We start from the raw sequence: 27,122 nt of genomic DNA, 5'->3' as shown, positions 1-27,122 counted from the left end.
GGACAGTGCATCTCGGAACTTACTGTATAATTTCGTAACTTCTTAAAAATCTAAAATTATTTTATAATGAAAAAAGCCAACAGGCAATGTAGAAACAGAAAGAAATCTGTAAATAATAAATTAAAATATACAAAGATTCTAGGCCAGGAGTTTGGCCTAAGCAGAAAAAGCTGGAAGTTGTGCTGTGATAGTGTAGCTTGAAAAGCCCAAGAACAATGCTCAGGCCATGAGTTCAAGACCCAGGACTGGTAAAAAAAAAAAAAGAAAGAAAAAAAGTTATTTATTTCTTCTTAAAGGTGAAGTAAGAAGCCCTCTAAGTATCTGCCTAATGTCTTTATGTATTTGAATTAGTCTGTCCTCAATAAATAAACATTATTTTAAACTTCAACTTTTACTTTTGCAGAAAATAAGATGCTTTTTTGTTGTGTATTTTTCCTTTTTTTTCTTTTTTTCTTTTTTGTGAGTCATGGGGCTTGAACTTGGCCTGGGCACTGTTCCTGAGCTCTTCAGCTCAAGGTTACCTCCCTATCCTCAAGCCAAGCTCCACTTCCCATTTTCTAGAGATTAATTGGAGATACGAGTCTCAAGTCCTTTTGTGTCCAGGCTGGCTTTGAACCTTGATCCTCAAATCTCGGCCTACTAAGTAGCTAGGATTACAGGTGTGAGTCACTTCGCCCTGGCAGTAAGCTTTTTTTTTTTACTCTAGAAGTGGCACTTTGGCTCAAGTGATAAGAGTGCTAGCCTTGAGCTGAAGAGCTCAGAGACAGCACCCAACCTCAAGAGTTCAAGCCACATGCCAGTTGCAATCTGAACTGCACCCAAACCATAAACCTTTAGAGCAGGGTGAGTGAATTTTATACTTGACTTTTGTGTGATGAGTCATGATCAAAACACAAGCACACTAAACTATTATATAATATTATCTTCAGGTTATTATGTATGAAGAGAATATGAAACAGCAATGAATTTCATGTTTAGATTTGGGTTCCATTCCCAAGATACTTTATTATTTATAAGTACCGCGCGCTAACCGGTTGCGCAACTGGAGCTCCACTTTATTATTTATGCACAATCATTTCAAAAAATTTCCCCGAATGCAAAATCCAAAATAATTCTGGTCAGAGCAGAATACACAGCCTGTCTTACTGCATAAAGCTGCTTCTGCCCCACTATGGTAAAACTGTGGTTGAGACAGAAGCTGTGTAGTCCAGATCATCAAAAACAGCTACTATCTAACCATTTACAAACCTCAAAATCTATTTTTAAAACATTTAATGAAAAATTCTCAATATGAGGCAAAGTCACCAAGCCTTCTATAAATCTGCTCGCTTTTCTATCTAATATATAGCCAGTTTCCCAAGAACAAAAGCCATTATGCAAAAGGTAAATTCTTAACTTAGAAATAGGCTAAGATCTCAAAGATTTACAAATATTTTAAATGATATTTACATCCCATATCCCTCCCCCCATAAAAAAAAAAACTTGAGCAAGAAATATAGTCCAGCCATACTTTAATACTACTGACTTCTTGGCATCTTTTCTTCCTAAAATCTCATTGCCGATACACTGGAAGTCTACAGGCAAAAGCAGTGAAAGCAGCAGGTACTCTGGTATGTTGTTGTGAGATTAACTGATTACCTAAGACCACAATATCACAATTTTGATGGGGGGGGGGAACCTTACCTCTTTACTACAAGGTAAAAGTTTTCTCAAATGATAATTTTTAGATGTGTGCAATGTCTGAGATTTGAACTTAGGGCCTCGCACTCCTGCTTGGCTTTTTTGCTCAAGGCTGGTACTCTACCACTTGTGCCACAGCTCTACTTCTAGCTCACCAACTTTTCCTCTTGGGCTGGCTCTCAAAAAAATCTTCAGATTTCTACCTCTTGAGTAGCTAGGAGCCCCCAACACCCATCTAAAAGTTTTTTGCATACATGTGCATACATGTAGAACTAGCTCTCAGAAGGCTGAGGCAGGAATATCATTTGAATTCAAAACAAGCCTGGAGCCATATGCTGGTGGCTCCTGCCTGTAATCCAATCTATTCAGGAGGATGAGGTCTCAGGATCCAATTCAAGACTCTTATTTCTAATTAACCACCCAACAGCTAGAAAAGTAGAGCTGTGACACAAGTGATAAAGGTGCCATCTTTGAGAGAAAAAGCTAAGGACAATACCCAGGGTCTGACCTCAAACTCCAGGGCTGGCATATGCTTGCACACATGTGTACATACACATACACAATCTGGGTAATATACTAAGATGCAACTGCAAAGGGAAAATAAAAGCTATTACCTTGTTCCTGTTTTCAATTTTTTTTTTAAGGGGACATGACTAAGCAAGCACATCTCTAAAAAGAAGCATCCCTGAATAGAAACTCAGAAACTTTACATCTATTCATTAAACATCCTTCATATGCCACATATTGTTCCAGTGTTAGTGGCTATAACACAATGTCTCTCTTCTCAAAAATAATATATGCTGATGAAAACAAAGAATACAACATGTTTTAAATATTATATGGAGATTAATACTATGAGGCATAAGCAGAATAAAGAACAGAGTCACCATTTTGAAAGATCAAAGCATAACTCTGAAGGGATATGTCTGAGCTGAGTCCTAAAGAAGTAATAAATGGCAAACTAAATCTTTAGTGGAATGCAAAGGCCCCACACCAAGTTATAGTTTCCTTTAAGAGATTTATTCCAGCTTTGGAAAGTTCTGACTTTGGCAGTTTTTCCTCAACATTAAGATGTAAATTGTGCCTGTAATCTTAGTTACTTAGGAGGATCATGGTTCAAGGCCAGCCTGGGCAAAGAAGTCCAAAGTCAGCCAGGCACTGAAGTAAGAAGTCCATGAGACTCTTATCTCCAATTAACCACTAAAAAATGGGAAGTGGCCCTGTGGCTTAAAGGGCAGGGTGGTAGGCTTGAGCTGAAGAGCTCAGGGACAATGCCCAGGCCCAGAATTCAAGCCCCACGACAGACCAAAAAAAAAAAAAAAAAAAAGCAAATGCTTTAATATTAAGACTAGAGTTCCGGGGTTTGTATAGGAATAATTTCTTGATGTGGGGACTAGTCCTGTGCACTGCAGAACATTTAGTAGCATCTCTGACCTCTAAATTCACGATACAAGTATGGTCTGAGTTTTCAGTTTTCCCCATCAAAAAATTGCCTCTGAACATTGCAAATGCCACCCTTAACCAAGTAGTGACCCAGTTCTTTCTGCCTATTGGGACCAAATAAAAATCATGGTAAAATTTGTGCATTTTAGCACCTGCCAAACACAATACTGAGCACATTAATCGTTAAAAATCATATTCTTTTGGGGGGCCAGAAGTTTAGCCTAGTCGTAGAGTGCTTGCCTAGCATGCACGAAGACCCCAGTTCGATTCCTTGGTGCCACATACACAGAGAAAAAGCTGAAAGTGGTGCTGAGGCTCAAGTGGTAGAGCTCTAGCCTTGAGAAAGTCCAAGGACAGCCAAAAAACAATCATTCTTTTTGAAGGAAATGGAAGTTTAGAGGATAAGCTACTTGCCTGAAATCATATGGTTAAGTCGTAGATCTAAGATGTAACCCAAAGGAACAAAGTTAAACTTTGATTAAAAGTTTAACTTCATTTACCAAAAGAAAATTCAAATATTTGAAGTTAGTATTCATTCTACTCTGCTATCTACTCAGAAATTATCCACTATTCCTCTGAAATTCTTAACTCCTTTTTTTCTTGAGCGTTGAGTGCTGGCTGGGCACTGTTCTAGAGCTTTTTCAAGGTCAGAGTTCTACCACTTGAGCCACAGCAGCACTTCTGGCTTTTTCTGTGTATATGGTACCAAGGAATCGAACTCAGAGTTTCTTGCATGCTAAGCAAGCACTCTATCACTAGGCCACATTCCTAGCCCTAAATTCTTAGCTCTTTTACATTGCAAAGAATCAATCTTCCTCATCATTTTTCCCATGAGTATATACAGAACTCAAGACAATATTTTAACACACAGCAAAGTGACTCTATTCTTCTACTAAGACTGCTTTGGTTAGGCTTTCTGGTGGTTAGCTGGACAAAGTCTCTCATTAAATTTCCCAGGCTGGCTTTAAACATTGGTCCTCAGATCTCAGCCTCCTGAGTAACCACTGGCATGAGCCATTGACACCCAGCTGTTTTTGTTTTCTGTCAGTCCTGGGGCTTGAACTCAGGGCCTGAGCACTGTCCTTGGGCTTTTTCATAGAGCTGTACCCACTTGAGCCACAGCACCATTTCCAGCTTTTCTATGTATGTGGTACCAAGGAATCGAACCCGGGTCTTTGTACATGCTAGGCAAGCATTCTACCACTAGGCCAAACTCCTAGCCAAAATACTTCTTTCCTTTATTTTGTTGTTTATGTGGTACTGAGGAATCAAACCTGGGGTTTTATGCTTGCTAGGCAAGCACTCTACCACTAAGCCACATTCCCAGGCCCTGTTTTTTTGTTTTTTGGGTTTTTTTTTTGGGGGGGGGGGGAATATAAGGAAGATGATGGTAACCAGATTGTGTTGTTTTATATATAAAGTTCACTTTCATATGTAATTTTGTAAGTCATGCAACTTTAATATACAGTTTGTTTTGGGCCTTAAATATACTCTTTAAGAATTCATTTACATTACCCCAACAGTCCAGCCTCAGAGACTATCAGGATTATTCAGTATATTATTTGCTTTCTTTCTACATTGTTATGTCTAAATTTGATTATGTGCTGCCTCCAAATGAGGGAAAAACACTTTTCAAGACCAATCTACTTTTGGATAGTCATTCAAAATCAAAACTGGTTAATTAGCATAATAACTATCTGCTAGTTTTCTCATATCATATCCAAGGAAATATTTTTTTAACTTTAAAAAAGGCTTCTCTTAACTCTAAGTATAAATTCAGATTTCTTATATTGGCACTAGTCTATTAACTGCTAGTGGAAAATTAAAATTGGTTTGACAATCTATTCTTAACAAACCTATTTCACATTTTCAATCTGACTCCTTCAAGATAATCATAAATTATCCTTTTCATCTACTCTAAAACCTTGTATCCGTTTAAAAATAAGACCAAACTCTCATTTTTTAGCACCTCTCTTCTCACAAAAACTTCAAAGATCACAAATATTATCAAGAATTTCAAAGTGTGATATGAAGGGTATTTCAAATGGCCCAGAACAACTCACACAAACTAAAAGCATTTTTATTTCTGTGCTTGCCTGTACTGCATTCTATGTCCTCCTGAAAAGTGGTTGCTTAGTTATTTTTATTACTGGTATTTATGGTGGTCTCTTCTTTCCTTTTTGACCAAGAAGCTTCCAAGTAAGAGCTGAAGTTCCTTTCTCATTGTTATATATTGTTGCTGCAATTCCCTGGATTACCTTCTCATTAGATGCATATAAATAATCATTTGATTGATGTTAGTTCTATTCTCTGGATGTTTTAAGGAATTATTTTTTTTTTACTTTTTAGTTATTTGCTTCATTATAAAAATAATGTGCATATTTTTAAAGAGTCTACTTAGAAAGCAGGTTAAGGATTTTATTTCTAGCAGAAAATTATCCAAAATTACCTTTTTCCTAACTCCTTAAGATAGTCACCTTTTTGAAGAACACATATTAATGAAGAAATTTAAAATGTGTACATAGAAGAGTATGCAAACCAATTATGCTACAGATGATTTTATGTCATAGAGAATGTTTATAATTTTTTGAAAAAGTAGATTATATAACAACACATACAACAATATCTGAACGTCATTTAAGTATACATGTGTGATTCTTTTCTCATGGTAGTAAAATATTTTTATTTTCTTATATATGCTGTCATGTGCTTACCAAATTTATGCAATGAATGTATCTTTTTTTATAATAAGAAAGCATTATCTTGAAAGAATTGGCAGAAGAGGAAAATATTCTAAAAAAGTATTAAAGAAAAAGATCTAGCTGAGGTTCTACTTTTATAACTCTTCCTACTATAACAAACTTAGAAAGATATTTCTGGACCCTAAGTATACCCTCAACATATACACACACACGACTAAATATAAGATACTAAATATATATATAATATGTATTTTATATATATATATAATTTAAAACATCCATAGCAAGTCTGTTACAAATCACTTACAAGCATCAAAAATAAAGACTTTGAAATATAAAATACTTCAAAAGTCCCTACAAAATTATCAGTAGCATGTGGTAATGAAAACAGGACAATTATTAATGTATTTTAAATTGTACTAAAATTTCCTAATCAGGTAAGCAATGTCACCTGTTAAAACTTTAAATCCCATAGCAAGAATTATGTTTATTTATAAATTTTTATCTGATTGAAAATTAATTTGCACTAATCCAAAATTTATCTGGTTTATTCTGTTTTAATAGTGGTATATACATTTTCTATTCTGTCAGACTAAAAAGTCATTTTAACCAATTTGAACTTTATCATTCAAATATACTCAGCTCTGTAAAAAATATTACAAATAAGTGGTTCTACAAATTGTTATTTCAAACAACAGTAAAAATATTATTTAAATATATCTTTAAAATGTTACTTCAATATTTTCATTTCTTTACAGTGAATTTTATTTTTAAAATATCTCAAAATTAGCCTTCACTTAAATAAGTATTTTTCATAAAAAACAATACTAAATATAATGCATTTCAAGTTACATCTTGTAAAAAAGCATTAAACCCATGAAAACAATAAAAACATATTTATTTATTTTAATTAGTCATTAAACTGATAAACAAATATATCTTTTACATCTAGAACATAATGATCATAATGAAACAAAGGCCAACATTTCTTTCAACCTCTTTTGTATTCATCACTTACATATAAAGTACACATATAATTATAACCCAAAGATACCATGTAATAAATGAATACACACCTTCCTTTAGTACATGCCAAGGTAGACACACAAAAACAAGAAAAAAAATTGGAAATCAGAGTATAAAGGGATGCTGCTCTTTCAAACACTGCAGCACTGAAGGCCAGGTCAGCATCCTTGGGCATTACTAAGAAACTTTAGAATATCTGATATTTCCATCATCTTCAAGATTCCTCTCAACAATCAGAAAAATCTCAGCCTCCCCCTATCTCACCTGTCCACAGACTTCCTTTAGCTTCCCTCCCTCTACTGAGTAATAATGCTGTTGCTGATATTTAGGCTTTACATGATCAGAGATTCAACCCCCTCTTTATACTAATTCAGTTCATTTTCTCACAGACACTGACTCAGCCGTGGGTTGTTGCAGCACTGACGTTTCTAACCAAACAGCATCGTGTGAGCTGTGATCATCCCATTTCTTCATCTCTGAACAGTGATTGGATATTGTAATTGATAGACAGGTGGAAGAAAACGCAAGAGAATGAGAGCTTAGAGATATGTAGATGAGTTGCCAAATGCCATCTGTAAAGCTAATTCTAGCTCTGACAGCTTGCCAGGTTCTAAAAAACTAGGATACAGATAACTTTTCTCCTTTTAATATCAGTATGTCCATTCTGGCAGTAAAGCTTCTCTTTTAAAACCACAGGAAAAATATTAGCTGTACTTTAAGAAACCACTCAAGAACTAGTCTTTCAAACAACCAAACTTTCCTATTCTATACTGCTGCTGAGACTACAAGAGTGACTTAAAAGGGAAACTGGAATGCTCTGACTTCATGCAGTCTCAGGAAAAATGAGCATGCGTACTTCTGTGTGGGAATGAAACCTTGCGGCAAAGTCTGAGATTGAAAATATGATGTATTTATCTTTAGTAACCTGAGCAGATGTCAAATAAAAGTTTTATATAGTTATATTCTAAAAAATTCAAATATTCAAGAGCTTTAGGCATATCTTCTATGCAGACATTTTAGCATTCTACAGAAGAGGTGCTTTCTTTTTCAAATAGCAAAACAGTCCTTTAATTCATAACTTAAAAGAAAAGTTGTCATGTTTCAGGCCACATATACTTCAACTGAAAGCATTTTCAACATGATTAGCAAGCTATGAAAACTCTTCTATAGTGTTATTAACTATATAGTCAAAGAAAAACACAATCTTCACTAATTTTTAAACTAATTTGTCTATATCCCACTGAATTCAATATATATCCAGAGCAGCTTCTGTCTTGGCTTGTAAATCATACACATGTGTATGTATGTATGTATATATATATATACATACACATACATATATATATATACATTTAGAAGAAAGTACCTTAAAATTTTATTATGTAAAATGCAAATCATAAGCCAGACATGCCCAACTTCCAAACTCCAACAGAAGTACATATACAACAGCAACAGGTATTTTCTTCATAAATCACTGGTGCATGGGCACCAGTGTCTCATGCCAATAATCCTAGCTACTCAGAAGGCTGAGATCTAAGGATTGCAGTTCAAAGCCAGATGAGGCAGGAAAGTGCATGGCACTCATCTCTAACTATCTAAAAGGCAAAAGTGAAGCTTGACTAAAGTGGCAGAGCACTAGCCTTGAGCAAAAAAGCTAAAGGGCAACACCCAGACCTTGAATTCAAACCTCAGAAATGCCACTCCCCCCCCCCCACACACATAAAGTGTATTTTGATCACAACCAGCAAGAAAAAGTAAGAAAAAACTGGAAATCAAAAACTGGGGTGAATGCAAAATGCATCAAAAAAAAAAAAAAAAAGTTTAGGCCAGGAGTGTAGCCTAGTAGTAGAGTGATTGCTTAGCATGCATGAAACCCTGGGTTCCAGTCCTAGGTATCATATACACAGAAAAAGCTAGAAGTGGTACTGTGGCTCAAGTGGTACAGTGCTAGCCTGGAGAAAGCCTAAGGACAGTACCCAGGCCCTGAGTTCAAGCCCCAGGACTGGTAAAAAAAGAAAAAAAAGTGTATTATATTCAAATTATAAATATTTCAACAAACCCCTTTGTGCATACAACTCATTTTTTCCTAATAAAAATAAATAAAATATGAGATTAAAAACATGGATAAGTAGGTCAAAATGCAATAAAATTAGCCAATAGTTGCTAACTTGAAGCTATGTGATGAGTAATAGTCATTCATTATACTGGATCTCTATAATATAGTTTAAAATTCAAAAAAACAATGAGAAACTTGTTATAAATTCCATTAACAAGTTAGCTGTCCTTGAACAAGGTCATTCATCTTACATTTTTTATTTGCCAAATCTATACTATGTACTATCCAGAGCTTGAATCAAGATAATCTCCTAAATGTCCTTGACAGCAATGTCCTTCCATTCATGCTAATTCTCTAATCACCTAGGATTACTTTAAGTCTTTTTACCTACTCACTTGAAATAAATTTCTTTTCTGAACTTTATTTTACAATTCAGTACCACAGGCCAAGTACACTATAGTTTTCTTATTGTTCCATTTGTGAATTAGGCCACGAGTTTGGCCTAGTGATAGAGTGCTTGCCTAGAATGCACAAAGACTCAAATTCAATCCCTTTAGTACCACATACACAGAAAAAGTGGGAAGTGGTGCTGTGGCTCAAGTGGTAGAGTGCTAATCTTTGTTTTATGTGGGTCATGGGACTTGAATTTGGCCTGGGCACTGCCCCTGAGCTCTTCAGCTCAAGGCTACCGCCCTACCCCTAGACCTGGGCATTGTCCTTGAGCCCTTCAGCTCAAGACTACTGCCCTAACTTTGAGCCAAGTCCCATTTCCTGTTTTCTAGAGGTTAATTGGAGATAAGAGTCTCAGGTCCTTTTGTGCCCGGGTTGGCTTTGAACCTTGATTCTCAAATCTCAGCCTCCTGAGTAGCTAGATACTCAGCTCAGAGTGCTAATCTTGAGGAAAGCCCAAGGACAGCGCTCAGGCCCTGAGTTCAAGCCCCAGGGCTGGTAATAAATAAATAAATAATTGAATTTCTCTGAACTGGGGTCAGGTTCTATATTATACAAATTGATGGTTTTTAAAACTTCTCTCCACACTAGTTTTCCATCAACTCCTAAAATGCTATTTTAAAAAAGTCAAACAGTGCCTTAAAAAACTATGAAGTTAAATGTTCCTAAATATATAGGGATCAGAAGTCTCTAAAAGTAAGCTGGTCTTGCTGGCATGGGATTTCTACCTGGCTAAAATAAACTCATTCAAAAGACTGATGGTCTTCCAATTACAAAAATTTTTAATCCATTTATTAATATTTTTGTTTTCATTCAAAACTCTAAATCCTGATACAGCACACCAAAAACATCAGAAAGTTACCCAGAGCACCAGAAAAATACAAGTTACTACCACAGAAGAACTATCTTTGTTACTGAAATGAAACAGTAGCAAGGGAAAAAAAAAAGCATTGTAAGCTCTTTATAAATTCTTCTCATTGAATATGCAAAGCTTTTATAAAGCCAACTTTGACAATTGCAACATTGTCATCTCTTCATTCTATAATGCAATACTGTACACTAGCAGAAAAATACCAAGAATTAGGAAGTATAACATATAAAATCACCTGAATATTAGACTCAAATACAGACCCATTTAATACAATAAATCAATATCCTTTTATTCAAAAGGACAAGAAACACAGAAAGAAACAAACTACAGAGCCCCACTTAAGAGATCTCTCTCTCTCCTCTTTCTCTCTCACATAAACACACATGCACCAGACATATTCATACCGTATGACATATAGTCTAAGTCAACTTAATTTCACATTAACATTTTTAAGATGCCATTGTACAACAGAAGTGAGCATCCTGCCAGGAGAATTAAAAAGTGCCAATCACTCATATTTTCTCTCTGTTAAGCTATTTCCTTAAAATTGGTTTACAAAAGGATTTTAGTATCGTGGAAATATTTTTCAAGAACATTAGCATTTGCTAAGAGTGATTGGAGGGGCCAGGAGTTTGGCCTAGTGGTTGAGATCTTGCCTAGCATACACAAAGACCCGGGTTCGATTCCTCGGTACCACATACATAGAAAAAGCCAGAAGTGATACTGTGGCTCTAATGGTAGAGTGCTAGCCTTGAGGAAAGCACAAGGACAGTACCCAAGGCCCTGAGTTCAAGACCCAGGACTGGCCAAAACAAAACAGAAAAAAAACTTTGTAAATATATAGCAACAAATACTGATGGAAACAAAAGTTATCAGGTATAATCTGTATACAACTGTATTTAGTGTACAAATAAATTCTTATCAGAGTTTCTAATATAGTGTCTTGTCAGTTCCCTATTGACTCAACCTTGAAGTATACTAAGTTCTAGACTTAATTTAGAAGTAGAAATATTTAAACAAGTAAATTAAAAAAATTAAAACAAATATTTCTCTAAAACCTCTAAGGAGAAATATAAAAAAAATGCATAATAATTTTTAAACTAGCCTCCACCCTGACAGGACTTGCCACAATCAAACACAACAGTAGTCTTTACAATCAGGTATAGCAGAACTTTATGTGAATATGCATTTTCTATCTACCTTGAAGGCTTAATAAAGTTTATGAGGCCTACTGTGCAATTTCTGACCACAATTCTCTGGGTCATTGGAGTTACTGTCATAGGGATAAGGCTGTCCTGCCATCCCACTTCAACTTTCCTCACACTACTGCTCTTAAAAGCACACATGTAGCACCCATAACCTACATAAGAGAGTAGTGTTGACCTTAAAATCTATTCCATGCAGAATGACATAGCCACATAAGTTCTTATGTGTGATATTACCGTGACCTATTTTTAAGTGATGAATAAGTCATCACATATGAACATACAAAATACTGCAAATCAGATTAAAACAACCCCTCCCCACTTAGTTTTGATACTTTTTTGCTTGTTAACAGTTTAATAATGTTCTGTTTGTATTTAGTAAATACACAACTCCTGTCTGGGGTATCTTGTGCTTCTCAATATCTCAGGAGTACCAAAAAGGCAAAAACAATTCCAATCGATAATACTTTAATATAAAATATCACTTGGTGCATTTCTTAAAAATTATGATGCTTAATAAGGCATTTAGTAAAGTCAGATAACAATATTATTTCTTCACTCAAGTTACAGAAGCTGAACCTAAAGCTAATTTTTGCTTAATACTAAATGTATGTAAATATCCTGATGTTCCTTATAGTGCAATTATCACAAAATGCTACCAATGATTCATATACTTAACTTCTTTTCACATATGAGGTTTGTGCTTGTTAAATCTACAGAATCCTAAGAAATTTCATTAGCTTCACAAAATACCTAAATAAAGCATTTTACAAAGAAAATCACTGTCTCACTTATTCTTCCTAACCACTTTGCAAGTCAGGCATAATTTCCACATACAGAACAGAAAACAGCCTCAGAATATTAGTTACTTAGCCAAACTTAACAGTACTGGTCAACAATAAGATTACAAAAAAATAGAAGGAATGACAGTTTAGTACATAAGCCTCCAAACGGAAAAATGTACAGACTAAAGTATTCAATTGAAAGTAGACCAGATTGGACTTTTAGAGACAAGAAATGAAAGCAAAAATTAAAAAGAATTAAACAACTGTTCAAACTATTCTACAAGTCATATAAATTTGAATAGGAAACATGTTTCCTGACCTCAGCTCCAGTGTTCTTTCATTATACTTTTTTTTTTTTGGAGGAAACAACTGAAATACAATTTAATTCAAAAGGAAAATATCTCACTTGGAAAGAAAACATAGGGGAAAAGAAAAACCTCACCTCAAACTAAAGCCAAACTTTTTTATACTGGATTTGATGGAGGGAAATAAGGCAAAGTTGTACATAAAAGTCAAAGAGAAATTCCAGAATAGGAAAGATTCTCTATCTCCTCATGTTCTTATGGTATCTTACATAAAACTCAGTATCACAACAAATGTCAAAGACAAACTCATTAATTTTTTTAACCTAGCAGGGTATAGTATAGGGAATCAGAGTTCAAAGGCAGCAGGGCACCAGTGGCTCACAGTTGTAATCCTAACTACTCAAGAGGCTGAGATCTGAGGATCATGGTTCAAAGCCAGCCTGGGCACCAAAGTCCATGAAACTTTTTTTTTTTTCCTCCCTCCCTCCCTTCTTTCTTTCTTTCTTTCCTTCCTTCTCTGTCAGCCATGGGGATTGAATTCTGGGCCTGACCACTGTTCCTGAGCTCTTCAGCTCAAGGCTATTACTCTACTACTTGAGCTACAACACCACTTCCAGTTTTCTGGTGGTTAATTGGAGTTAAGAATCTCACAGACTTCTGTGATTATTTTGAAAATAATCAGAATCTGATTTCAGTCTTAAATAAAAACATTCATTTCAAAGCAAATATTAAAACTTTTCAGTTTTATATTATGGCTATGATCCATACTGAAGAGAGGAGGTAGAAGGAAAAAACAAAGAAAAAATCTGAGACAAAGAAAACAGAAAAATGTGGTCATCAAAAGAAACACAAAAGAATGGTAGAGGGGGGAAAATTCAGTAAGAAGAGAATGTAGGTTTAGTAGATTTTGTAGAGTGAGTTTAATAACATTTCCTCCAGGCTTTGCAGGTCTTCAAATAAACTATTTTAGAGATTACTGTTTCTTTTACAAAGAGCATTTTCCCTTCCTATGCATAAATAATAGGGATAGGTCTATGAATGGGACAGGGAAAAAAATACTAAACCATGGTATATAATAGCCAAAAATATTAACCAAAAGGAATGAATACAGTAAAACTGAGATACAATCTCTGACCACTGTTACAATGGTAGCACTGTTACATATCTAGCAACAGGAAAGTATAAGTCTATTTTCCTAATTGATTCAAAGTAAGAAATGTGCAGTGGAAAGCTATCAAAAAGTCAATTGAAAACTCACATTCACATTTCATTTGTCAATAAAATTGCATTACCATGTGAAATATTAATTCCAACCCTTTATACTTAACAGTCCTACGAAAATAAGCATGCTGATAAAAAAAAGTAAAATTCTGGTAGCAATATTTGGGGGAAAAATGACTTTCTCTATACATGAATGTATTTTAAAATTGTATCACTACAGATAAAACTAATTAAAAGACAAATAACATGCACTATATGTTTCGTAATATCTAATGATATCTTCAGTTTAAACAACTTTCTGTCACGTATGTGTCCTGTTCAATCCATTCAAGCACTTACAGAACAATTTATAAGATACTAAAGTTAAGTCAGACTGTATTCCTCAGAAAAAAATTTAGTAAGAGGAAAAAAAAGACTCCTCTCATGGTTTCATAAACCATGTTATCTTGGCACCTCTTTTCTATTTCTCAAATTTCTTGCATGGTTTATCCTACTTTTTCCCCTTTACATCTTAAGTGTTTTTTTGTTTTGCTTTGTTTTGTTTTTGCCAGTCCTGGGGCTTGAACTCAGGGCCTGGGCACTATCCTTGGGCTTTCTCAAGGCTAGAGCTCTACCACTTGAGCCACAGAGACATTTCTGGCTTTTTTTTTCTAAGTATGTGGTACCAAGGATTAAGTGTTCTTTAGGGCTCTATTTTTTCTCTCTTTTCTGATTGCTAAGACAAAGGAAACAGTAGACCAAAAAGCAAATAAAAATACCCTTCCCCACAATTAGGATCAAACCCCTGAGAGAATACAAAGGATTTATACACTGTATAAATGCTATTTCCATTATTCATTATTTCAATCAAAATTCTCAAGAAATCAACATGCCAATCTTTTCATCTTAGCTTTCCCTTTAAAGTCATCCTTGGCTTTTTTCTCACAAATCTACCTCCGAAATTTTACTCCTTTTCTCCCTTTTAATTCATAAGGCTGTTGTCTTCAACTCTTGTCATCTATCAATAAGCTCTTGGCTGAATTCTTTATAACCACTCAATTGACTATTTGCCCTACTATAACCAAAAATATTTTTTGAAAAACTTTTAATGGCTCTCCATTTCCTACATCTAACAATCTTACCATAAAAAGTTCTTTTAAAATTTGGCACTGAAACCCCAATGCCCAGATCATATTTGGCAAGCTAAACATACTGTTGTTTATAGAACAATTGTCAATAAATTGCTAGACTACTGGAAACAGTTTCCAGAAAAATATGTCACTGTTCATTTTTAGATAACAGAAATAATCTAAGCTCCAAATAATCTAGAAATCATCTACACATAGACTGGGACCTATTGGTTAGGTTCATATGTCTTGTTTGCTCATTTGTTTTTCATGAAATTTAAAAAAGCCAAACGAGAAAAGGATGATTCAAGTACTTTCTCTTCTTCTGAATACTATTATATATACAATAGGTTCTTCACAGAATGTTCAAGACAACAATCATAATAAATAAGTATTCCCAAGGACACTACTTCAGATAGTATTAATTACTATGATCCACTGAAGAACTTCTAAGAAATAAAGTATAAGAGATCATTTTCTCTTATTCTTACTAGGTATCAATGAACTAAGAAATTAAGATACTTATTTAAAACCATTACATTTAAACTGGAACCCTATATTGTCCTATTTCGTATGAGAAAAAATCATAGAACTAAAATTAAAGTTTCAGTTTAAGGACTCAGATTTGGCTCAACCAGAGTTAGCAAATCCAGTACCATTAAAAGGAGAAAAAAAAAATCACAGTTTAAGCAAAAGCCCACCTTCTTCCTAATACACCAAGCTAAGTGTTTGTTTATTTTGACTCCACAAGCATCTCTTTTTACCCTTACCCATCTTGTAGCTTTAGTTACCCTATGAGGATCTCAGTAAACAGTATTTCTATATAAGAGCTTTTCAATTGTCATGTGATTATATTTATTTCTTAAACTGAGAAGCAATTCAAGCATTACGATTACTGAAGAGAAATTCTTCACAAGTAGGAAAAAGGGAGCCTTCAGCTATCTAAGGGCATAGGTGACAGACACTGACAAGGAGGAAGCCAAGAAGACAACTGAGCCAGTTAAGCATCTAAAGGTAACCTTTTCTGTATGAAAAAGGACTAAAAGAATAAATTGTTTAACACATGAATGTTGACATAGTTAACTCTGTATTGACCCCCAAAAAAGTCATCACAGGACTAGGTGGAAACAGAAACTTAAGGATCATGTGATAAATCTCCATCCTTAGGATTGAAAGATTCTACCACCCAGAAAAACAAAGAACATATAATGTCTAACCACCACAAAAGCCTTAAATTTTTTCTAGAAATGTTTTTTTTGTTTTTTGTTTTTGGGTTTTTTCTAAGCAACATCAAGAGCTAGAAGACTTTGCAGGACTGAACATAACATAATACAGATACAAAAAATAAAAAAGAAGTAGGAACAATTTTTTTGGGAACAATTTTTTTAATGGGAATGAAGGATGATAAGGAATCACTTCCAAATTAGACAGGTGATATGACTGTGCAAGCCTTCCTGCAAAAAAGTTAGAATAAGTTATTTTTTAAAACCTATTTTGAAGCCAAGTGCTGGTGGCTCATGTCTATAATCCTAGCTACTCAGAAGGCTAAAATCTGAGGATTGGAGTTCAAAGGCAGCTTAGGCAGGGGTGTCTTATGTCCAGTTAATCACCTGAAAACCAAAAGTGGAGCTGTGGCTTAAGTAGGAGAGTGCTAGCCTTGAGCAAAAAAAAAAAAAAAAAAAGCTTAGGAACTGTACTAGACCTTGAGTTCAAGCCCCATAACCACCACCACCACCACCAACAACAACAACACCTATTTTAAAATTGTAAAGTGTCCAAAAGCAAAGAGTAGTAGAAGGAGAGTTCACTCTTGAAAAACTACAAGTAGATGGGTACGGTAGCTCAGGAGTGGCTAGCTACTCAGGAGGCTGAGATCTGAGGATCAAAGTTCAAAGCCAGCCCGGGCACAAATGGACCTAACAACAACAAAAAAGACCCACAAAAAAAAAAAAAAAATGATTTCAATTTCAGTTCCAAGATACTTGGTCAAGTGCCTTCCCTACATCTCACAAATATGATGAAGTAAACCAGTCAAATAGTTCAAACCAGTTGAGAACTGAAGGAATGGAAATGCACGTGGAAATATTAGGCAGCTAGACCAAGAGTAAAAGAATCACAGAGCAATGGGGACCAAAGTCAGAGCACACACTGCACAGATTTCTGAGTTACAGATGAATTACACAGGCATATGGAGGAAGTGACAAAACAAAAACCAACCACAACAAAAAGCCTAGAGGGAAAAAACACAAAGTACAGAATAATCTACCTTTGAACGTCCGAGGGAAAGAGATCTGAGGATGTTTTTTAACTGAAAATCTTCCCTTTATATACACAGCTCAAGGAGCAGAAAGCTGTCTACTCAGAAAACAGAGAAACTACTAGCAGATTAGCCAGAACTTACAACGGAATTCTCAAAAAGAAAAGACCCACAGAGAAGAGAAATTTCAAAATCTGAATATCTCTGCCCAAGTTTTGAGCTGACCATCAATTTACACAGATCCAAGAGGGACTTCCTGCATCGAGATACCTGCCTGCCTACAAATTGGGAAGCCCTGAAGTCAAACCCCAATACTGTTAAACAAAGAACAACAAACACAAAAAAGAATAATAACTAGGTTTCAACAAAAAATTATGAGACATGCAAATAAATGTTAGGTAATAAAAACTGACCCCAGCTGGGCACAGTGGGCTCGGTGGCTCACACCTGTAATCCTAGCTACCCAGGAGGCTGAGATCTGAGAATCAAGGTTCAAAGCCAGCCTGGGCACAAAAGGACCTGAGACTCTTATTTACAATTAATCTCTAGAAAAAAAAACAGGAAGTGGGGCTTGGCTCAAAAGTAGGGCAGTAGCCTTGATCTGAAGAGTTCAGGGGCAGCACCCAGGCCAAGTTCAAATGAGCCAAGATGTTCAATTTAGCAAAGACATTTTTAAAGCGCTCAAAGAAAAGCACATCCAAAGAAATAAAAAGAGAAAATTATCTTGATGAGTAACAGAAGTGAAAAATTACCCTAAAAAAAAAAAAGACAAAAGCTGGGCAAGGTACTTGTACCTGTAATCCTAGCTACTCAGAAGGCTGAGATCTGAGGATCACAGTTCAAAGCCAGCTCAGGCACTGAAGAACTGAGACTCTTATCTCCAATTAATCACTAGAAAATGGGAAGTGGGGCTGTGGCTCAAGGGGCTGGGCAGTAGCCTTAAGCTAAAGAGGGACAGCACTCAAGGCCAGAGTTCAAGCCCCACAACCAGCCAAAAAAAAAAAAAGGCAATACAGCTGTAGCCATAATGAATAAAATAACTTAAATGGGCACAATAACACAATAGCAGATAGAAAAATGAACTGAGCTACAGAGAAAGGTGATAACTAGTGATATAATATATTAAGTATTTGCAGTCACTACTGATACACAAGTATCAAGTGAAAGAAGATAGATTTAAAATAATGTCTACAATATCACGTAAACAAAATGACTAGTTGCCTCTGACAGGGTGCTAAAATAAAAAGTTATTCTTATACTGTTTAAATTTTATAAATTAAGATTGTCATAATAATAGAGTCTTATAATAGTAACAGTCTGTAATAATAATGGAGACTGTTATAGAATTTTTTCTTAAATTTGTAAAAGAAAAATATGCACATAAGCTACATATGTTATACATAGATGTTTTTATTAATTGCATATGATATGTTCTTATTTTTTGCCACTTGAGCCACAGTTGCACTTCTGGCTTTGGTAGTTTACTAGAAATAAAAGAGTCTCATGGACTTTCCTATCAGAGCGGCCTGAGTAGCTAAGACTATAGGGATAAGCCACTGGCACCCAAAACCAGTTGCTTTTCTTGGAAAAAAAAAAAAAAGTATGCACACACACAAATTCAGATCCCTAATCACTTAAGTCTTACTCTCAAATGAGTAAAAAATATAACTCAATTTCTCCAGAAAATGAGAAGTGGAGCTGTGGCTCAAAGTGGTGAGCTCTAGCCTGAGTGAAAGAGCTCAGGGACAACACTCAGGCCCTGAGTTCAAGCCCCATAACTAAGCCCCCCAATCCCAAATTATCAAAGCATTTACAAAAGAGAGGGTGGGATATATTAAATTTTGAAAAAGGAGTTGATTAAATATAACACAGTATAGCTTCTCTGTATTAAAGAAGCTTAATGTCTTAAATGAAGAAAGGTTACATGGTAAATTAACATATATAAATATTAATTCTACTTACATATGCTAAATTGATTGAACTTCCTTTAATTTTCTGAAATGTTGAAATTATTATAGGTAGAATAACCTAAGAAAACTATAAAAGTGAGTTGGAAATATGGACTAGTAGTAGAATACTTGTCCAGCATGCCAGGTTCAAGGCTCTGGGTTTGAATCCCTCACACTGTCAAAACAATAAAGAAAGCCTAAATGAATAAAGAATTGGAAAAGCTGGACATTTTTGGCTGACATCTGTAGTCATAGACACTCAGGATGCTGAGATCTGAGGATCAATATTCAAAGCCATCCAAGGAAGAAAAGTCCTTAAGACTCTTATCTCCAATTAACCACCAAAAAAGCAGTTAAGCCAGGCGCCTGTGGCTCATTCCTGTAATCCTAGCTACACAGGAGGCTGAGATGTGAGGATCTCTGTTCAAAGCCAGCCCAGGCACAAAAATCCATGAGCCTCTTATTTCTAATTAACTACAAGAAAACGAGAAGTGGTGCTGTGGCTCAAAAGGTAGAACAATAGCCTTGAGCTGAAGACCACAGGGACAGCACCAGAACCCAGAGTTCAAGCCCCAAAGCTGACCAAAAAAAGGTGAAGAAAAGAAAAGCATGAAGAACAGATGCATTGCTGCATTGCTTTTTTTTTTTGGGGGGGGGGGGGATGGAGGATGAGAATGGGGTCCTGGGGCTTAAACTCTGGGCTTTCCTGCTGTCCCTGATCTCTTCAGCAAAAGGCTACTGCTCTACCACTGGGCCACTACCCCTAGAGCTACAGCCCCACTTCTTGTTTTCTAGTGGTTAATTGGAGATAGGAGTCTCCAGTTCTGTTCTTTCAGTGCCTAGGCTGGGCTGGGATCCTCAGATCCCAGACTCCTGAGTAGCTAGAATTTATAGGCGTGAGCTACTGCACCAGGCTTGCATTGCTTGTTTTCTAAATATAAGAAAAATCAAATTCTAGTATCTGGTATAGAATAATAATTGATTTTAAAATAAATATTATGTATGCTTATCTAAAAATTGGCATCACAAAAATTATTTTTAAACAGTTATATGATTTTTTTGTACTGAGATTCTTTCTTAACCATCTGAGTTTTAAATTTTATTTTATTTGATTATTTTTTGTTAACTGATTTTTTTATTAAAGAATTTATTAACATTGATTTTTACTTCAAATGACGTTTAACAAACAAGTGTTCAAGAAGGGAATCACTGGCACTTAGTTTTTAGAACATAATCAAAATTAGGCTAAGGGTTTGTATATCATGGATACATATTAATTTATGAAGTAAAACATTATGTCTATACTCATAGGTTTTTATGTCTATGTAGTTATGTTTATATTTCCAATACCATGTCCATAGCATTGGGTATGCAAATATTGAGTCCTTGCTCTTGTACTGTTTGGATCTAACAGCCACATATTAAGGATACCATGCTATTTTATTTATTTTTGTCAGACATAAGACTTGCACTCAGGGACTTGGGCACTGTCCCTGAGCTCTTTTGCTCAAAGCATGGGCTCTACCACTTTGAACCACAGTACCATTTCTAGTTTTTAGAAATAAGAATCTCACATGTACTTTTCTGCCTGGATTCTTTGAAGCATGATCCTCGGATCTCAGCCTCCTGTGAGTAGCTTAAGCCCAAGTAAATAGGCTATCACATAAAAAAATAAAATTCTAATACAAGTTGAGTGTAGCCCAAGTCAACTGTATCCCCTTATCTGAAATGCTTGGCATCATTAGTGCTTAAAATTTCAGACTTTTTGGGTTTTCAGAATATTTACATATATTTAATGAGCTTTCTTGGAAATGAGACTCAAATCTAAACACAAAATTCATCTGTTACTTATAGCCTAAAAGTACAATGATTTTATCTAACTTACACATAAAACAAAGTTTGTATAGACTGAATCATCAGACTTGTGATGCCATGTCAATGCTGAATAGGATATGGATTTAGAGTATTTCAGATTTCAGATTAGGAAGATTAGAAAGGCTCAACTTCTAATTATTCCTCCAATAATAAATATCACAATTACCTCTTCCCCCTTTCCTTTCAGTTTAGAACAAAAGAAGGAAATGAAGAAATTTGGCAAATGAAGACAGAAACATAACTGAAACCAACAGCCAAAAGGCTTCTGATTACTTCAACTATAAATTAAACTTACCCAGTTATAACTGTAGGTGTTCCATATCCTTCTCTTGTATAAGAGGCCAGTCTGTTCAAATAAACCTACCATATAGATGAATAGAAAACATATCCTAAGAATTCAAGAGTACCAAAAACAGAACTGGAAGGCATCAAGAAAAATATATTCAAGTCCTTTTCCTAGTTTCTCCAGATTCTCATTTGGGAGGTTATTTCAGAGGATGAGAGGAGGTGGTGGTAGAAAACTACTCCCAGGAAAGAACTTCCTGGTTAAAAAGTCACTGTAGAGGGCCAGGAGTTAGGCCTAATGATAGACTGCTTGCCTAGCATGCACAAAGACCCGGGTTCGATTCCTCAGTACCACGTACATAGAAGAAAAAAAAGCTGGAAGTGGTGCTGAGGCTCACGTGGTAGAGCTCTACCCTTGAGAAAGTCCAAGGACAGTGCTCAGGCCCTGAGCTCAAGCCCAAGACTGGCAAAAAAAAAAAAAAAAAAGTCACTGTAGGAACACCTGTAATCCTAGCTACTCAGGAGGCTGAGATCTGAGGATTGTGGTTGAAAACCAGCCCGGGAACTAAAGTTTGTGAGACTCTTATTTCCAATTAACCATCAGAAAACTTCAAGTGGCACTGTGGCTCAAGGGGTAGGGTGGTAGCCTTGAGCTGAAGAGCTCAAGGCCAATGCCCAGACCCAGAGTTCAAGCTCCACAACTGAAGGGAAAAAAAAGTTAAAACCCAAGTAAAAAATGTGGAATAATTTAACAAACAATATAAACATTCAAGCACTAAAATGGATTGTAAAGCATTTTACTATTACACATTAATATAACAGAGAATGTAAAAATGAACCAGTTCATTTTACAAGATACGTATAAATCAACCTCGCCCCGAATCCTAACATTAAACTATCAGTACTGAGAAGTTTTTCTTTAGTTATTTCCTCAGTTTAAATATTAATATAGTATCCCTCCATACTTGGGGTAAAAGGTGAACCTGGACGGTGGACTTGAACAGCCATACCTGAACGGATGGATGTTTGAATCTTTGAATAGCACCAAATGAACCTATATGTGTGTGTGTATACCATGTATATATATATATATATATATATATATATATTCACGTATATATACATATATAATCATGTGCAAGACTATATATATACACGTGCATAAATATATATATGTGAATGTGCACGTATATACTTAAGATTACAGTAAGATTAACAATATCTAGTAATATGTAACTACTGTTATAAAACAATGACAAAAATATATTGTAATAAATGCTTATGTGAAAATAGCCCTTCCGGTTGGTTTTGGGATTTGAACTCTGGGCTTGGGCGCTATCCCTGAACTCTTTTATTCAAGGCTAGCACTCTACCACTTTAAGCCACAGCTCTACTTCTGGTTTTCTGGTAGTTAACTCAAGAGTCTTATGGACTTTTATGCCTGGGCTTGCTTTGAACCATCATCCTCAAATCTCAGCCTCCTGAGTAGCTAGGATTCCAGACATGAGCCACTAACTAGCACTCAGCTCGTCAAAACACTTTTAGATCTTAACCACCTTATTAAACAACCATACAATTTTCTTCTTTCTTTATAAAGCCAAAATTTTTCTCTTTTTTTAAAGGAAGCACTCTCTGGCTTCTTGTCATATCTGAATTGTCAGTATCATTTATTCTTACACTTGAGGGATAAGTAAAAAGAGTTAATAGGACAATCGCTCCAATAGCCAAGACAACTATTCAGTAATTGATGGATGGGTAGCATATACTGTGCAGATCCACATCCCATGAAGGACAAAGGAGGAAAGCCACAAGATTTCATCATTCTGCTCAAAATAACATGCAATTTAAAATGTAAAAACTATTTCTGGAACTTTCCATTTAATATTTTTAGGCATTGGTAACTATAGGTAACATCACAAAAGGGGGAGAGGCTTCTGAGGAAATTCTAGTTCAACTTGTTCCAAGTATCGACTGGTTTCTATTAGACTTGACAGTTTTCCCTACGGCTTCCAACAGTTTGAAATTCCAAACTAGTTGACATATGTATGCCTTTTAAATTTTTCAGTTAAAAACTTATTAGGAGCTGGGTGGCTCATACCTGTAATCCTAGCTACACAGGAGGCTGAGATCTGAGGACTGTGGTTCAAAGCCAGCCCAGGCAGGAAAATCCGTGTGACTCTTATCTCCAATTAAATTTAACCACTAGAAAACCAGAAGTGGTGCTGTTGTTCAAAGTGGCAGAGTGCTAGTCTTGAATAAAAAAGCTCAGGGTTCAAGCCTACCACCACCACCAAAAAAAAAAAGGCTTGACCAATTACCCAGCTCCTAAAAATCAGAATACAATTACAGAATTACAGACAGGTTTGCATTTTTATTGGGCTCACATAAAGTTACTTTTGGGGTTTGTTTGGGTTGTTTTTTTTTTGGTTGGGGGGGTGGGGTTTGAACTTTGAGCTTGGGCACTGTCCCTGAGCTCCTCAGCTTAAGGCAGTTAAGGCAGTACCCCTGGGCTTGGGTGTTGTCCCTGAGCTCTTCAGCTCACCCTGCCCCTGGAACCACAGAGCCACTTCCAGTTTTCTAGTGGTTCATTAGAGATAAAAGTCTCATGTTCTTTAGTGCCCAGGCTGGCTTAGAATGGTGATCCTCAGATCTAGAGGTGTGTTCCACCTTGCCAGGATATAAAGTTACTTTTGTTTCTATTAGCTATCATTTTTTAAAAGAGACTACACATAGAAATCTAGATTTCCTGTATTCTCTGAGAAGGCTAAAAGGGATAACTGACCATATTCATACACAGGTAACCCTCAATACTGGATGATTCTCTTAGACAAAACCTGAACACTCTAATGATCACATTTTAACTGTCTAGTACCTGAAAGACATGTGAGTTTGAGTCTCATAATTCTCTCTATGAAAGCTGAATACTTATTTTCCTGACTGTTCACACTTCATTAATTTATCTAAATGTAAAAGGCCACAAAGTAAAACTTAGTTGTTTATAATCTCATAGTGAAAATAATTTACAAGGCCTTGAACAAAGAATGAGAACAAAATTCAGATGGTGAATAAAATAAAAAACACTATGACATGGGAAGTTTTCCTAACACTCTAGTTCCTTACCATAGGCCAATATTCAGAATCTCCCATCCTACTTTTCCTTTATGCATATAACTTGCAGTTAACTCAAACTCTGAGACATGTTTGAAATATTGCTCAAATATATTTATTTGCACCTTCAAAAGTAACTCCTCATACTTTATTAGCAAACCATTTCTCAAGTATTTTCTACTACTCTCTGCTTCATGTGACACTTCAGTTCTTGGAATCCAGAACAAACTTCAATCCTAGGATGATCTCTCCAGCACTGAAACTCCTTTAGCCCTTATGCTGCATGCTTACCTTTTCATTAAAGATTTCCATAAACTTTTTCACTCAAAATTTATCACTAAACCTTTCTCTAATATTTAAAAAGAAAAAAATCTGACAAAATCTGGAGCCGGGTGTGGTGGCTCACTCACACCTGTAATTCTAGCAACTCAGGAGGCTGAGATCTGAGGACCAAGGTTCAAAGCCAAGCTGGGCACAAATAAACCTGAGGCTCTTACCTCCAATTAACCTCTAGAAAACGGGAAATGGGGCTTGGCTCAAGGACAGGGCCTTAGCTTTGAGCTGAAGAGCTCAGGGACAGCGCTGAAGCCAAGTTCAAGTTCCACCACACACACACACACACACACACACAGCGCTGAAGCCAAGTTCAAGTTCCAACACACACACACACACACACACACACACACAGCGCTGAAGCCAATTTCAAGTTCCAACACACACACACACACACACACACACGCACTGGATAGGAGGAATGGATGACAAGAAATCAAATGTCCAAATAAAATCAACATGCTTTGCTGCTTCATCTAGACTTCTTCTTTAAATAAAAAGTGCCAAGACGGCCCTGGAGTTTGGCCTAGTGGGAGAGTGCTTGCCTAGCATGCATGAAGACCCAGGTTTGATTCCTTGGTACCACATACTTAGAAAAAAAGCCAGAAACAGTGCTGAGGTGAGGCTCAAGTGGTAGAGTTCTAGCCCTGAGAACAATCTAAGGACAGTCTGCCGGCCCTGAGCTTAAGCCCGGGACTGGCATAAATAAAATAAAATTAAATAAATAAATAAAGCGTCAAGATTCTTCAAAGATAAAACAGCTGTAAACTAACTTTATATAGGAAAGGCACCGAGTGACCAGCAAAGGAGACTAATGACCAAAGTGACTCTTCATCATGGATTTAAAACCCTGAGAGAAGATACACCATTTGGTGAGGGTCAGGACTTACCACGCTCATCACACTTTGTAACCAATTACTAAGTGAGGTCTGCGTTCTCTCAACCCTATCCATTCCCAACGCTAAAGGAGGTGGTGTTAAGGGGAGGTGTGTCTATCTGAAGAGGGAAGAAATCAAAATCTTCCCCCACACACACACAAGTTTTGGGGAAACAAAGCTTTCTCGCCATCACGTGGACGTCTGAGCACACAAAACCACACCAGCACATTATTGTGCGTGTCGGCAGAGAAAGGGAGACTTACCCACCCCTCCACCAAAGCACAAGTACTCACCGCGCTATTGTGATGCGCCCCCCTCCGGCGGTGGCCGCGGCGGCCCGGGGTGACGGGAAAGGGGCGGGGCACGCGGTTCTTCGGCCCTGGAAAAGAGGGATGAGGGGGCGACTCGCCTTCCTCCCCGGCCGAAGGCCTCCCCACTCCCAACCGCGGAACTTTGGCCCCACCTCCGCCTCTCAGCGCTCGGTGGCCCGCCGCCGGGGCGCAGGACGCCACTACCCCCGCTCCCGCCCGTGGGCTCGGCCCCGGCCGGGGACTCTCACGCACTCCGCCCCTCTTTCCTCTTTCACCCGCGCCGCCCCCACGGCGCTCGCCCGCCGGAGCTCCTTCCCCCCCCCCCCCCCCGACAAACCTGTAGTCTCTCCTGGGCGGCCACGATGGATCCAAGCCAGAGTCGAGTCGAGTGACGCCTTCCGCCGCCCCCCCCCCACCCCCTGCCCCGTCAACGGAATCCTTCCCGAGGTGGTTGGTTACCAGGCGGCCACTTGGGTGGCTGTGCCTACCCAGAACTGCCCCTGGCAGGTTGCAGGCCGGCTCCGCTTAGCAGCCTCTTCTCGCGAGAGCCCGCAATTCCAAGAGGGGAGGCTCGCCGTGTTCTCGCGAGAAGAGCAACTCTCCGCCCCAGGTGGGTGGGAACCCCCAGGAGGAAGGCAGAGGAGGCAGCGGCGGGCCTGAGGTGAGTCGGCCGTCAACCGGCTTGGCAAGTGCCGAGTGGAAGGCTCCTCACCGACGTCGGCTCGGGGTGGCCCCGCCACCCTGCGTGGCCGCGGAACGTTGTCCCCCGTCCTCTGAATCCCACTCGGACCCCTCGACTTCTTCGGGGGTTGGCGGGAGTGGGGGGGCGCAGCAGACCGCGCCTCCAGTGCGGGGTTCGGTCGCACCCCGCGCCGCGCGCGGCAGGGTAAGCCCAGAATCGCCTCTGCGGGGCCGCCGAGCGCGCGGGCCCGGTGGACCCTGATGGACGGTAGGGGCCCGAAGGGCGCTGCCCCGTCCCCTAGAATCGAATCCACGCAGGCTTTTGGCGTGCTGTGTTTTGTTTTTGTCAGTCGTGAGGCTTGAACTCGGGGCCTGCGCGCTGTGTCTCGAGCGCTTTCGTTCCGCGCTAACCTCGGCCACTTTGAGCCACAGCTCTACTTCCCCATGCTTTTTTTTTTTTTTTTTTTTTTTAAACGCTCACTTGGCGGGAGCCAGTGTTCCCGCTGAAGCACCTGCAGATTGGGACATCTGACCTGACCGGAAAATCCCCCGAGGAAGTCCCCAAGAGTTTCAGTCTTCTGTCTGGTCTGCGAGC

The 27,122-nt window shown here is 37.6% G+C and overlaps 1 protein-coding gene across 11 annotated transcripts in view; it reads right to left on the bottom strand.

Moving 5' to 3' along the window:
• Positions 1-26,625, bottom strand: part of Btbd10 (BTB domain containing 10) — a 49,646-nt gene extending 23,021 nt beyond the window's left edge. For 2 of the 11 annotated variants that reach the window (XM_090348123.1, XM_090348121.1), the window contains exons 1-2: positions 25,548-25,696; positions 21,227-21,291 (exon numbers count right to left, since the gene is read on the bottom strand). Coding sequence is in view for 2 of the 11 variants with exons in the window: in XM_090348121.1 (XP_090204247.1) it covers positions 21,227-21,291; positions 25,548-25,610 (128 nt within the window). In the remaining 9 variants the exon portion in view is untranslated. Of the gene's footprint in view, positions 1-6,901; positions 7,257-21,226; positions 21,292-25,547; positions 25,697-25,828; positions 25,918-26,183; positions 26,281-26,558 lie in introns of those variants that run through there. The other 9 variants (XM_090348125.1, XM_090348128.1, XM_090348129.1 and 6 more) reach the window with 8 other exon arrangements.
• Positions 26,626-27,122: the final 497 nt, after the last annotated feature.

The sequence above is a fragment of the Megascapheus bottae genome, chromosome 16 (assembly GCF_031878675.1).
Source record: "Megascapheus bottae isolate mThoBot1 chromosome 16, mThoBot2.hap1, whole genome shotgun sequence".
NCBI classification, from domain to species: domain Eukaryota; kingdom Metazoa; phylum Chordata; class Mammalia; order Rodentia; family Geomyidae; genus Megascapheus; species Megascapheus bottae.
The sequence above is the reverse complement of the archived record's forward strand: the minus strand, read 5'-3'. Positions and strand labels throughout refer to the sequence as shown.